The sequence below is a fragment of the Oncorhynchus masou genome, chromosome 25 (genome assembly GCF_036934945.1).
Source record: "Oncorhynchus masou masou isolate Uvic2021 chromosome 25, UVic_Omas_1.1, whole genome shotgun sequence".
Lineage (NCBI taxonomy): Eukaryota > Metazoa > Chordata > Actinopteri > Salmoniformes > Salmonidae > Oncorhynchus > Oncorhynchus masou.
This window is the reverse complement of record NC_088236.1, coordinates 28,273,909-28,288,349: the sequence shown is the minus strand read 5'-3', so window position 1 is coordinate 28,288,349 and position 14,441 is coordinate 28,273,909. Positions and strand designations below refer to the sequence as shown.

The following is a 14,441-nucleotide window of genomic DNA, read 5'->3' as shown; positions in this document are numbered from 1 at the left end:
AGCATTAACACATACACAGTGTGTGGAGTGTAGTAGCTAATCCCTTTAACTCACCAACCTAACTACTATATAAACCATGTGTTATATTTACTGAACTCATTCGATGCTCTCTAACTCTGACTCACATGTTTCAGTTATCTTGTATGTCTTTATCTATTACACCCCTCTGACCCGGTCTGTCCTCACTCTCTGCCCTTCTTGTTGTTGTCTAAAGGGGAGGAGCTGTTGGGGACAGAAGGAGCCAGGTACATGAAGATGGATGACTTGAAGGACCATGATGACGATTTCCTGTCACCCAAGAAATCTATGGAGTACGAGAGGGCTGGGCACTGTGTAGGGGGCCTAGGGTGGGGGTGGGGGGGGGGGGGGGTGGTAGAAGGTTGGGGTTAGAGTGTGAGTGAATGGGGGTATATTGGTAGTAAAAGAAAGGTGTAGGTATTGTGAAGAGTGGGGAATGGATGGGTTAAAGCTATACTGGGATGTAGGAAGTGGAAGGAGAATATATCCCCTACACACTCCTTGTTTTCTTCTCTCCAACAGCAACTACTCGCCTGCCATTCCCAGGATCCCTTGTGTATCCCCAGAGATGGTCCACCTAAAGGAGCATGAGATGGAGCAGGTACAGAACAAACTGGTTAGGTTCAATCCCATGAGGTTTCCATATTATTAATGAAAATATTTGTATCACTGTAACCATGTGGAGGATGAGTAGAAAAGTAAAAATGCTACGATAAGACAAGGTTTTTCGGTCTATATTTTAGGTACACACTCCAATGCCATTACATAGGGAGTATGATGACGACTCCCTGATCCCCAGCAGTCCAGCTACAGAGACTTCTGACAACGTCAGTCCTGTGGCCAGCCCCATACACACAGGGTCAGTACACAACCCTAACCCTAAGTCTAACCCATACACACAGGGTCAGTACACAACCCTAACCCTAAGTCTGACCCATACACACAGGGTCAGTACACAACCCTAACCCTAAGTCTAACCCATACACACAGGGTCAGTACACAACCCTAACCTTAAGTCTAACCCATACACACAGGGTCAGTACACAACCCTAAGTCTAACCCATACACACATGGTCAGTAGACAACCCTGACCCTAAGTCTAACCCATACACACATGGTCAGTACACAACCCTAACCCTAAGTCTAACCCATACACACAGGGTCAGTAGACACAGCCATGTGTGTGTCCATCCTATCCAGCCTGCAGGCCTACACTGACAAATGTCTTATGTTGTCCATAAATCAATCTCTAAGAGTGAAAATATAAACGTTATTATACCGTGTAATAATGTGAGGCATGTCTCCTGTCAGGTTCCTAGTGAGTTTCATGGTGGATGCTCGGGGTGGCTCGATGCGAGGCAGCAGACACAACGGTCTGCGTGTCATCATCCCTCCACGGACCTGTGCCGCCCCCACACGTATAACCTGCCGTCTGGTCAAGCCCCAGAAGCTCCCCACCCCTCCCCCCCTGGTGGAGGGAGAGGGCCTGGCCAGCCGTATCATCTCTCTGGGCCCAGCCAGCATGCAGTTCCTAGGGTGAGGACTTGAATAAACACAATGTAGAGTATTGAAGGGAGGACAGGTGCATGAGTTTTCAGCAAAAGACAATAGGTCAAATTTTGAGATCAGGATAAAAATTGTGTTCCACCTTCTGTGAGGGTATCCCCTAATTCAGGGGTGTCAAACATACAACTAATTACATTGTGAGAATGACGTTTGAAGCCTCAATGATGTGTGTCTCTATGTCTGTGTGTCTGTCAGGCCTGTGATCGTGGAGATCCCACACTTTGCAGCCCTGGGTCGAGGGGACCGGGAGCTGGTGGTTCTGAGGAGTGAGAATGGCTCTGTTTGGAAGGAACACCGCAATCGCTACGGGGACGATGTGCTGGAGACTATCCTCAATGGGATGGATGAAGGTAGTAGAATGAGAAGTTCTACTAACTCAGTCATACCTGATTACGGTCACTGATAATGGCCTGTTTGGTGATTATTAGTGCTTACTTATCAGTACTGTATCAGTGTTCCCCACTCTTATTGACCGCTACGTTCTGCCTGTTTATTCCTTTAGATCTGGAGAGCCAAGAGGAGCTTGGGAAGAAGCGTATCCGACGAATCATCTCCACTGACTTCCCCCTCTACTTTGCTGTGGTGTCGCGTGTCCAGCAGGAGAGTGACCTGATTGGCCCAGAAGGGGGTCAACTGACCAGTAAGCTGGTGCCGATGGTCCAGGCTACGTTCCCTGAGACAGCGGTCACCAAGCGAGTCCGTCTGGGCCTGCAGGTGAGATGGGAGGATGAGGAGGAAGAAGCAGGAGGAAGACATTATCGTTAGTGCCTGCCTGTATGACCAAGCATGCTATATGCAGGGTTGTGGGGTAACTACATTACAGTTACATGTTTGTTTTTTTACTGTAACTAATCAGTTACTTTACCTGCAAAAATATTAGAATCAGATTACAGATCATTTAAAACATGATGATTACTTCTTGGATTACTTTTAAATATAGAAGGGATGTTTGCGAAAATATATTTTGTCAACTTTCTGTTTTCTCAATGACATTAATTCAGCATTAAAAAAGGCGCAAGTTTAAGTTTGTTCCAGCTGAGCAAGCCTGACCACAAGTCAAAGACCACTATGATGACACACCAAATGCGTTTGATGGATCCTTTGTCTTCTTCAAATGCCTCTTAAGGGGAAAGTAATCCAAAAGTGTCGGAAAGTAATTAAGTTACTGAGTTTAGGTAATCCAGAAGTTACATTACTGATGACCATTTTGGACAGGTAACTAGTAAATGTAACAGACTACATTTAGAAAGTAACCTACCCAACCCTAGCTATATGTATGCTATATGTATTTGGTTTGATTAGCACATTTATATAAATGTTTTCCTTGCCAAGGAAATTGCCTTTTTCTTTGTTCTACACACAAACAATGAGATTTACTACATACACGTAGTACAGTAGTCACTTAACAGTGGGAATATTAACCTTCAAAGTTTATATGAGGCTGTTTTGAAAGGGAATCATCTAGTCACCAATGTTTGCAAATGATTATGCCAGTATCCTAAAGCTTAATGCATCATTCACTAATGTGGTTATGTTCTATAACTATAGTCATGGTCACATAATGCAGAGGGACCTTGTTACAGTGAATGTTCTTTAGCAGCATGCCTGTTATGATCCGAGTGAGTGGTTTAATTGGCCTACATACTGAAGCAGTCTCCTATTTTGAGGGAAATATGTGTATGTTACGGTGAACATGGCACAGCATGGACTTCCACCTCCCCTGCTGCTTTGGAGCATCCACTGTGCTCTCTTCCCCCCCCCCCCCCCCTCGTTGGTAGGATATTTGTGATCGTACCTCGTCTAGTTTATTGTACAATGATTGCACGTTGGCGAGTAGTATTGACGGTAAACGGCAGCTTTCCCACTCGCCTTTTCCTGGTCCTGACCAGGCATCCGGCTCTTTGTCCTCTGTACCTGCGTCGCTTCCTCTTGCAAATAACGGGGATGTTGGCCGTGTCAGGTGTTTGGAGAATATCTTGCTTGTAGAAGGAAAGATCTTTGTCTAATCCGAGGTGAATGATCGCTGTCCTGATATCCAGAAGCTCTTTTCTGCCGTAAAATACGGTTGCAGAAACATTATGTACAAAATAAGTTACAAATAACGCGAAAGCTTTCTCTACCCTTAACCTTGTCCTCCAAAACAAAGGTCATGTGGTTTGGTAAGAAGAATGTCCCTCTACCCACAGGTGTTATTACTACCTCTGAGGGTTTAGAGTTTGAGGTAGTCACCTCATACAAGTACTTGGGATTATGGCTAGACGTTGCACTGTCCTTCTCTCAGCACAAAGCTGCAGGCTAAAGTTGCAGGCCAAAGTTAAATCTAGACTTGGTTACCTCTATTGTAATCGGTCCTCTTTCACCCCAGCTGCCAAACGAACCCTGATTCAGATGACCATCCAACCCATGCTAGATTACAGAGACATAATCTATAGATCAGCAGGTACGGGTGCTCTCGAGCGGCTAGATGTTCTTTACCATTTGGCCATCAGATTTGCCACCAATGCCACCATGTGTTGCTGCCTTGTTATGTTGTTGTTTTAGGTCTCTCTTGTTGTGATGTGTGTTTTGTCCTATATTTATATTGTTGTATAATTATTCTTAATTAAATGTAAAAAATCCCAGGCCCCCTTAAACCCACAGGAGGCCTTTTGCCTTTTGGCAGGCCGTCATTGTAAATAAGAATTTGTTCTTATTAACTGACTTGCCTAGTTAAATAAATGTTAAATAAATGTTAATTAAAATGGAAAGAGCAGGTGTTCCTAATGTTTTGTACACTCAGTGTAGGTTGTAAATGTTCAACTTTGTTTTATGAACAACACTGATGAATAATGAAATGCACTGTGTCTTTTCAAGTTGTTTGTATGTTTTGGTATGGTATAAAATTGCATTTTATTGACCATAGACTTCTCTTTCTCTTCATCCTTCATTTCTCCCATTTGATTTATTTACCTGTCCATTGTCATCCATTACATCATTACATACCTCATATTATCTCTCTTCTTTTCTCATCCTATTTCTCTCTACATTGCTATCAATCTGTATCTTTTTATCAATCTCTCTTCTCCACACTCATCCACCACATCATCATCCCTCTTTCCGCACATCCTCTCCCTTCTAACCTCAGGCCCAACCAGTCCCAGACGAGCTGGTTGCCAAGCTGCTGGGTAACCAGGCAACCTTCAGCCCCGTGGTGACTGTGGAGCCACGGCGACGCAAGTTCCACCGGCCCATCGGCCTGTGCATCCCCCTGCCCCCCTCCTGGAGAGAGAGCCCCCGGGACTCTGGGGAGGGGGACACCACCAGCCTGCGCCTGCTGTGCAGTGTCATCGGTACGCCAACACTGTCTGTCACACTTTAGTAAGCCTGGCTGAGGCCTTATGGTGGACTAATGGCACAGTGAAACTGTATTACTTAAGGAATAGTTTAATGGTGCCCCTTAATAGTGCCATGTGGCACAGATAGTAGAGCATGGCGCTTGCAATGGCAGGGTTGTGGGTTTGATTCCCACGGGGAACCAGTATGAAAAATGTATGAAAATGTGTCAACTCACTACTGTAAGTCGCTCTGGATAGGAGCATCTGCTAAATCACGTAAATGTACAATTTAGAGTAAACTATGAGTTAGACTGCATGAATACCTCATAGAAGGAAATTGATTGAACATAGTGATTCAATGTCTCTCATCTGTGGGATGGGATCCACATTTATGTAGGTCTGCAAGCCAGAGAAGAAGCAATGTCATTACTATACTGAGCAACTGTTAATTATCTTAATTACGATGGGCGTAAAAGTGATATGGTGAAGTAAAATCACCTCGCATGAATGAATTACATTTTATTTTCGTGTCAAATCTCCAGTTGGCAACCAATATTTTACGGGATTAATTGACACATAAACATTACAATGATTCACAGTGATAATTCATTCAGTGATACTTATTCCGGTGTTCTGTGCAGTGTGCACCTCATAAAAAAATGAAAAATAAATCAATACATAATAGTAGATAATAGTAATAGCAGTAGAGCAGTAAAAAGGTTTAACAAAAAATTCAGATAAATAAATACAGAAAATTTAAACGGAAAGCGTTTATCCAGGTCTGACACAAAGAGAAGATGAAACAGGCTGATACACAATCTATATACATCAGTTGAAGTCAGAAGTTTACATGCACCTTAGCAAAACACATTTAAGTATTTCACAATTCCTGACATTTAATCCTAGTAAAAATTCCCTTCCTTAGGTCAGTTAGGATCACCACTTTATTTTAATAATGTGAAATGTCAGAATAATAGTGGAGAGTATGATTTATTTCAGCTTTTATTTGTTTCATCACATTCCCAGTGGGTCAGAAGTTTACAAACACTCAATTAGTATTTGGTAGCATTGCCTTTAAATTGTTTAACTTGGGTCAAACGTTTTGGGTAGCCTTCCACAAGCTTCTCACAATAAGTTGGGTGAATTTTGGCACATTCCTCCTGACAGAGCTGGTGTAACTGAGTCAGGTTTGCAGGCCTCCTTGCTTGCATAAACGTTTTCAGTTCTGCCCACAAATCTTCTATAGGATTGAGGTCGGCTTTGTGATGGCCACTCCAATACCTTGACTTTGTTGTCCTTAATCCATTTTGCCACAACCTTAGAAGTATGCTTGGGGTCATTGTCCATTTGGAGACCCATTTGCGACCAAGCTTTAACTTCCTGACTGATGTCTTGAGATATTGCTTCAATATATCCGCATCATTTTCCTCTCTCATGATGCCATCTATTTAGTGAAGTGCATCAGTCTCTCCTGCAGCAAAGCACTCCCACAACATGATGCTGTCACCCCAATGCTTCATGGTTGGGATGGTGTTCTTCGGCTTGCATAATAACAATGGTCATTATGGCCAAACAGTTCTGTTTTGTTTCATCAGACCAGAGGACATTTCTCCAAAAAGTACGATCTTTGTCCCCATGTGCAGTTGCAAGCCGTAGTCTGGCTTTTTTATGGCGGTTTTGGAGCAGTGGCTTCTTCCATGCTCAGCGGCCTTTCAAGTTATGTCGATATAGGACACGTTTTAGTGTGGATATAGATACTGTTGTACCTGTTTCCTCCAGCATCTTCACAAGGTCCTTTGCTGTTGTTCTGGGATTGATTTGCACCTTTCGCACCAAAGTACATTCATCTCTAGGATACAGAACGCGTCTCCTTCCTGAGCGGTATGGCGGCTGCGTCGTCCCATGGTGTTTATACTTCCGTACTATTGTTTGTACAGATGAACGTGGTACCTTCAGGCATTTTGAAATTTCTCCCAAGGATGAACCAGACTTGTGGAGGTCTACACATTTTTTAAGGTGTTGGCTGATTTCTTTTGATTTTCCCATGATGTCAAGCAAAGAGGCACTGAGTTTGAAGGTAGGCCTTGAAACACATCCACAGGTACACCTCCAATTGACTCAATTTATGTCAATTAGCCTATCAGATGCTTCTAAAGCCATGACATAATTTTCTGGAATTTTCCAAGCTGTTTAAAAGCACAGTCAACTTAGTATAGTAAACTTCTGACACACTGGAATTGTGATACAGTGAATTATAAGTGATATTCTGTCTGTAAACAATTGTTGGAAAAATTACTTGTGTCATGCACAAAGTAGAAGTCCTACCTGACTTGCCAGAACTATAGTTTGTTTAACAAGAAATTTGTGGAGTGGTTGAAAACGAGTTTTAATGACTCCAACCTATGTGTATGTAAACTTCCGACTTCAACTGTACGGGCACTTTGCTATATGTCTAGAAAGAAATATTTGTATAATTTAATTATAGGTCACCTTTTCTTTTTTTCCATGCTTGATCTGAAAATTCAGTAAGCGAAAATGCACAAAGGACAAAAAAACTTTTCAGTTTCTCCTCATCGCTCAGCCACATAATGCCAGGGTGTATCTGGTGGGCTTTCTGGAATAATGAAAAGTGTATAATCGTGGTACAAAAGGGCAATAGAGGATAAAATTAATTTCATTCTCTGTCTCTTCAAGGTCACAGTGGTTTACCTATATAGTTTTTCCTGGAAAAGGTCACATTTCAGTTGCCTAGGCTCTCTCTATGGAGTGATCCCATTGAAACCTAGCTGGCTATTTTGGCAAGACTGCCATCTCACCTCCCAGGGTTCCTAGCCCATGTTCCAAGTATAGGCACAAACTTGATATGCGGGGGAACCCAAGAGCAGACTCAGACGAGGAGACTGGTATGAAGTAACCAAGGTATTTATTGACACACGGGGGAGAGGAAGTGCAGGTCAGGGGAAGCTCGGGCGGGTTGCTGGAAACCAGGTGCGGAGGCTGAGGCTGGAGCGAGAGGGGTTGAGACAAGGTAAGCAGGTCCAGAGGGGAATCCAAGGGAGTAGTAGAGTGGGGAATCCAGGACAGAGTAGCAGGATGACGAGACGTGGGACTGGAGACAGTGTCCAGAGTCAGAGCGGGCAGAACTGTAGCGGAGAGGAAAACAGCATCAGGCAAGGAAAACAGGATAACCGGATCTGAATAGTAACAAACGGCTGGAAACATAGACTGACTGAGCATAGATTACAATCTGGCAGCATAGAAGTGGCAGGGCTGAGTGTTTGTAGAGGTCTTGATTATGGAACAGGTTGCAGCTGGTGGGGATCTGCTCTGACTCCAGCACACCTGTCTCCGCCCACACAATCACACACACAGAGAGAGAGGGAGAGGTAGAGAGTACTGGGGGAGTGGTGGCAGGTCAAGGAGACAGGATGAGAGGTAGAGGGCGTTGCAGGAGCTGATGTGACACTTGTGAACAAACCTAAACAATGACGTACTGCTCTATTATGGATATGTTGGTTTTTGAGATACAGTACCTCTTAGATACAGTACCTCTTAGAACTCCACACTCCTGCTGAATGAGGTTCAGGATGAGGTTTTAGGATGTCAACTTGTGTGTCTAATTTACAGGATTTCATGTTTAATATACCTTTTTCTCAACCAAATCTCCAATTTAAACGTCAACCTATTGCGTAACTGCAGTAATAGAATCACGCCAGGGCTTGACGTAGTAATTACACCAGGTGTTGTTGTATTTTAGCTGTCAGTTAAACTCCTCAAAAGTTCAACTAAAACTTAAATTTAGGGATTAATTCCGAATGGTGAAGGTTAGCGTTAGGGATAGGGTTAAACTTAAGGTATGTCATTAATTCCGAATGGTTATGGTTAGGGTTAAGGTTTGGAAAAGGCTTTAAAAAAAGAAAGAGTGTCTAGCACTGGGATTAAACACGCGACCTTCGTAGCCGGAGTCTGCCATTTAAATGCCCATCCTCCATCCCCCATCCACCATCCCTGTTCACAATGCCCTAGCAAGCCGCAAGCCTACTAAAAGGTAATAGGCGCTCATGTTGCCCCTAGTGGAATGCGTTCACATTTTTTATCGTTCACATTTCGCCAGCTCCAAACGTAATCTGGTACCTGCAGAATCGGCACCTCCTGGCGTATTCTATAAGAGAATGGGCTGCTTTTTCTCCTCCTCCTTCCTATATCTTTGTGTAACTGATGTCTCTTCCTTCTCTCCAGGTGGCACAGCCCCAGCCCAGTGGGAGGACATCACTGGTACCACCAAGCTCATATATAGCAAAGACTGTGCCAACTTCACAACCAATGTGTCAGCACGGTAAGTATAGTGTAGCAACTCACTCACTAGCATTCATGTTAATTAAACAAATAAATCCACATCCTAAATCTCACGATCTAAACCTCAATCCAGCTCTTTTTGTTACTTGAGAGCAGTTATTAAGATATGCTTATCTCAAAGGATCCAACCATGAGTAACTTAAGGGTTGCCATAAGTCCTACACAATGGTGTCTCTTCTCAGGTTCTGGCTGGCTGACTGTCCTAGGACAGCCGAGGCTGTGTCTTTCTCCAACCTCCTGTATCGAGAGCTCTCAGCTGTGCCCTACATGGCCAAGTTTGTGGTGTTTGCAAAGATGAACGAGGTCCGTGAGGGCCGCCTGCGCTGCTACTGCATGACTGATGACAAGATGGACAAAACCCTGGAGCAACACGAGAACTTCAGTGAGGTGGCCCGCAGTCGTGACATCGAGGTCAGTACAGGGAGTCATAATGATGGTTATCATGATTATGTCATTGTTTATTAGCTTCAGCTATAGAGACACTGTAAAGTGAGTGGAGTGAGTAGATCAGTCTGTATAACCCTCTCAGGTGATGGAGGGAATGCCACTGCACCTGGAGTGTTCTGGGAACCTGGTTCCAGTGAGGAAGGCTACCCAGCAGCCTCGTTGTTTCAGCTTCCAGGCCTTCAAAGACAACAGACTCCCCGTCTCAGTCAAGGTGCTTAACCCTCCATCTCTGTGTCTTCATCCCTCTCTCCATTACTCCCTCCCTCTCTGTTTCTTCATCCCTCTCACCATTACTCCCTCACTCTCTGGGTCTTCATCTCTCACTCCATTACTCCCTCCCTCTCTGGGTCTCCCTCTCTCCATTACTCCCTCCCTCTCTGGGTCTTCATCTCTCTCTCCATTACTCCCTCCCTCTCTGGGTCTCCCTCTCCCTCTGAAAATGTATCTTGTCTGTTTCTCTCGGTTCTCCTCTCCAAGGTGAGAGACAGTAGCAAGGATCACTCTGGATTCCTGTCCTTCCTACGCAAGTCTACCAAGTACGAAGACAGCCAGCATGTGTTGTGCAACCTCAACATTACCATGCCCCCGTGTATCAAGGTAGGCCTCAACAAATACTTCAAGTTTTTGGGGTGCTTTGAAAAGCACTGTACTTTCATTTTAGAATACACACATACATATTTCATGTTGTGAACTTGTGAGATCTGAGACAAATCTGCTGTGCTGATTTATTCCAGAGGCTTTTGCTTGTATTTGATTGGTAGGCTGCTGGTAGTGAAGACCGGAGGCGAACTCTGACCCCATTAGCCCTGCGAGAGAGATACAGCGCCATGAATGAGCCTGCCATGGGTAAAGGTGCCTGCCATCCCATCCCATCCCTATGATACTCCATACAGACCGCCATTGTCTTCCGACAGGTGGCATCATTCCTACATGACGCTCGACCCTCAATCAGTGCAGACGAGTTAGTCAAGCTACCTGACATAAGACAATGACATACCCCACACCAACACGTTCACATTCCATGTGCCCCTTCATGCAGTAATAATCACAACGGTGCATTAACTTCTCATGTTAAAGTATCAGTTGTGGTCTGGTTTCTGCAGCATCAATGAGTGCCATGGAAAGGACAGAGTTGAAGATGGCTTTGATAGCTGAACAGTTGGGACTGAGCTGGGCTGGTGAGTGAGTGGAATGAGTGTCTGTGTCTCGTGCCTGTGTTGTATCAGTGTTTAATGGCTTGGGGCTGCTTTTCCCTTCCCCCCTGCCTCTGTCTCTCAATGGTCTGTACCTCCTCCACCTTTGTCTCTCCAGAGCTGGCGAGGGAGCTACAGTTCAGTGTAGATGACATTAATAAGATCCGTGTGGAGAATCCTAACTCCCTATTGGAGCAGAGTTCTGCCCTGCTCAACCTATGGGCCACCCGTGAGGGCAAGAGAGCCAAGAGTAAGTACCTGAGATCCCATATATAGGTCAGTGGATCCCTCCTGTGCATCCTCTTGTCCTAAATTCATCATCTCCATTCTCCACTCGTCTTGCACTGGCTCCTGGATTTGCACGTGAGACTTCTCCAGTCTATGCAGTATCTTATATTAACATTGTGCTAACTCTTTAGTTTTCTGGGACAGACCTGGGTCTGTCAGAGTACTGGTAAACAATTTCCTTATTCTCCTCATAATATCTTCCACTTCCTTGTCTGTTATTTAACTGTCCATTTCCCATTTTCCTGCCTCTCGTCTCTGTTTTCTCTCTCTCTATCCTTCTCTCCTCCCCCTTTCTCTGTCTCTCTTTGTCTCTTGTGGCTCCTATTTGCAGTGGATAGTTTGTATACAGCTCTGAAGAGCATTGACCGGATGGACATAGTGAACACGTTGGAGGGCCAGGGGCCACAGCCTGCAGGGAGGCAGGCCCGGGAGTCAAGCAGACGCAGACACAACGAGACTGACCACGTCTCCCCCAGCCTGAGCAATGGTAAGGCTTCTCCCCTCCCCATGCAGCCCTTTCCCACACCCAACCCCCATATCCTACCAGTTCTTCTCTCTCCTCTTCCTCTCTGCTGCCACCATCACCTTCCTACCTCAATCCTCAGTCAAGGGCTGTTCTATGCTACTGCCATAAACTTGAGATTTCTACATGTAACGCAGCAACCTGGACCAGGGCTCAAGACACTCTGACAACAACTGCCTCTGTGGTGGCACTCTAAAGCCTGACTCGGATGCATTCTCTTGTTTCTGGTTGAATACAATGAATCAATGACCTATAGTGCCTTCAATCAGAATCACAACCTTGTCTAATAGTACCAGCTAGATTTTAGGACTTTAGGATCTCCCACTGAAATGGCCCTTGAAACATTTTTCTTTGGGGCGAAACTATTACTGGTATATGGATTTAAGAAATATGAACGGAGCCTGCCAATAATAGTATAGATTAAAATAGAGATACTTTTTTATTTTTTTATATATATATTACAACTTCAAGAAACATTTGTTTTAATTTCTGTTTGATAAGGTTATAGGAGAGTTGATGATTTAAAAATAAATAAAAATCTATATAAAAATAAAGAGATAAAATGACTGAAATGCTTAGTGTTAGTTGGTGTGTATGGTGTGTTGGGTGAGTCTCAGATTCTGTTCATGCCAAATGTACATTTTGTTGGATCTTTATTCAGTGCATAAGTTATTACACTGCCTCACTACTGTGTCATATCTGTGTATGTGACATATTTATGTTACTACATCCTATAAAGTATAATATTGGTTATGAGTGGATTATGTTAATCTTCATCCAACATGATTTTAAACCCCAATCTGCCTCCATAGGCCATATGTGAGATAAAGTGCAGGATATCTTCTGTCCGTAAAGAAAACTCATACATCCAGTCTGTAGCTTTTATTTCAAGCGTACTGTAGTTGGCTTTCCTTCCAGTGGTCACTTCTCAAACGTTGACTCCTTTTCCTCATGGTTTATTATTTTACACAAGCATGATATACATCAGATTGACTCCAATTTCATCCCCGGACCAGTATGAGAAAAACAAACGCACTGGTCTGACCATCACTGGAGTGCTGTGGCCTCTCTTCTGGCTCTGCTCTGTGCCCCAGTGTCTCGTGTCATCACTGCAGGTGCCAGTGCCAGGTCCCTTCAGTGAAAACTGGAGCAATAACTGGTGATGTAACTCATGCATAGATATGACCATGATGGACAAAGGGACAAACAGGAGATGCTCAGTCAGATCACAGCTGCAGTGAATCTGATATCTGACACCTGTCCAGTCTGCCTCCCAAAGCTCTTTCCTTTGATGCTGTCTGTGTGTCTGTGTAACAAGGTGGTCACACTCTCACGGGACAATACCAACCTGACCTCCAGATATGGTATTGTGTGTTTATTACAACAATGATTTTCAAGAGGTCTATGATTTATATGAGTTCAAACTGATGACAAAGAAGAGATGTCGATAGATAACACGGTATGTGATATCAGGGGATGGTACAGAATGAGGATTCACTCTCTGGCTCACTGTCAGTCTGGAAGATCATTACTCCCTTGGTGACTATTAAAAGAGTTCCCTAATTAACCTTCACAATCATAGGAATTGAGATAGCAATAGATTCTGATGTGGGAATCTAAACCTGGAGACTGCAACTAAATCCCACATTATAGTCTTAACCCAGTCAGACTCTATAGGAACCATGTTTGTTTTAGACATTGTGTAAAACATGTATTTTTACGGTACCTTCCAGTCTACCTGACCCTGTCTTTTCCTTTTTTTTGTCACATTGGGCTCTTAGTGATTTTGCCATTCAATTCCCTTTCTTAGCTCTAGTGTTTTGAGTGGTTTGAGTCTGAGACACATCATTTGTGATTCAATAAAAGCGATGTGATCAGTTTAGTAATACCAGAGAGGTTTGGGAGGCTCCTGTAAGGGTAACACATGACTTTCTCTCTGCATGGCTGAGTAGTATGAGTCTCTTCAGACAGGGGGTCGTTCCGTTCGGTGTACTGTTTGTTCCTCTGGGATCACCCTACTTGTTCCCTTTGACTATCTGTCCCCTCTCTCTTTGTGTTTCTCCGGACATGTCATCTGCAGCCCAGCCGCCCTACTCTTCCTCCTTCTCACTCCTCCTCTCCGACCTCTGAACTCATGCCCTCCGACCTCATGTTGACCTCTGGCCCTCACCTTTATTTTGATGACCAGTTGTGCATAATTTTTTATAACTCTTTATTTTTGTACTCTTGAAAATTCCACTTTTTTTAACCGTCTGCTCTGTGACCAATCCCCCTCACACACTGTGTGCTCAGCACCCCCGGAAGGGGGAAGTGTCCCTCGCTCTGTCACACTGTCCATCTCTCCCTCTTTCTTCCTTGTCTCCTGTCTCTGTCTGTCTGTCTTTTTCTCTGGGCCTGTCTTTTTCTGTCTTCCTCTATCTGTCCTCTTCCCTCCTATGTTCCCTATCTGTGTTTTCCTCCCTGCCCTGCCCTGCATGAGGCCCACTCTCGTCTCCCACCTCCGATATGCTTGCATGGAAGCATTGTAATGAGTTTGCAGTTGCAGTGGCCTGTGTGAGACTTAGTCTGGGAGCTGTGCATGCCTCTGCGCCTTGTAGCTGCTTTACTAACAGACTGTTATTGCATGGTATGCATGCTGGGCACAGGTGGCACCTTAATTGGGGAGAACGGGCACGTGGTAATGGTTGGAGCAGAATTAGTGAAATGGTATCAAGTATATCAAACACAGGGTTTCCA

The 14,441-nt window shown here is 44.3% G+C and overlaps 1 protein-coding gene across 12 annotated transcripts in view; it reads left to right on the top strand.

Annotated features, from left to right (window-relative positions):
* LOC135514047 (ankyrin-1-like) overlaps window positions 1-14,441 on the top strand; it is a 149,328-nt gene that overhangs the window by 114,370 nt on the left and 20,517 nt on the right. For 10 of the 12 annotated variants that reach the window (XM_064937207.1, XM_064937204.1, XM_064937206.1 and 7 more), the window contains 15 exons: window positions 215-311; window positions 541-619; window positions 762-877; window positions 1,330-1,554; window positions 1,780-1,934; window positions 2,087-2,298; window positions 4,709-4,913; window positions 9,138-9,234; window positions 9,437-9,665; window positions 9,784-9,912; window positions 10,179-10,298; window positions 10,463-10,553; window positions 10,805-10,879; window positions 11,013-11,144; window positions 11,514-11,669. In XM_064937207.1, the coding sequence (XP_064793279.1) occupies window positions 215-311; window positions 541-619; window positions 762-877; window positions 1,330-1,554; window positions 1,780-1,934; window positions 2,087-2,298; window positions 4,709-4,913; window positions 9,138-9,234; window positions 9,437-9,665; window positions 9,784-9,912; window positions 10,179-10,298; window positions 10,463-10,553; window positions 10,805-10,879; window positions 11,013-11,144; window positions 11,514-11,669 (2,118 nt within the window). The remainder of the gene's footprint in view (window positions 1-214; window positions 312-540; window positions 620-761; window positions 878-1,329; window positions 1,555-1,779; window positions 1,935-2,086; window positions 2,299-4,708; window positions 4,914-9,137; window positions 9,235-9,436; window positions 9,666-9,783; window positions 9,913-10,178; window positions 10,299-10,462; window positions 10,554-10,804; window positions 10,880-11,012; window positions 11,145-11,513; window positions 11,670-14,441) is intronic. The other 2 variants (XM_064937214.1, XM_064937205.1) reach the window with 1 other exon arrangement.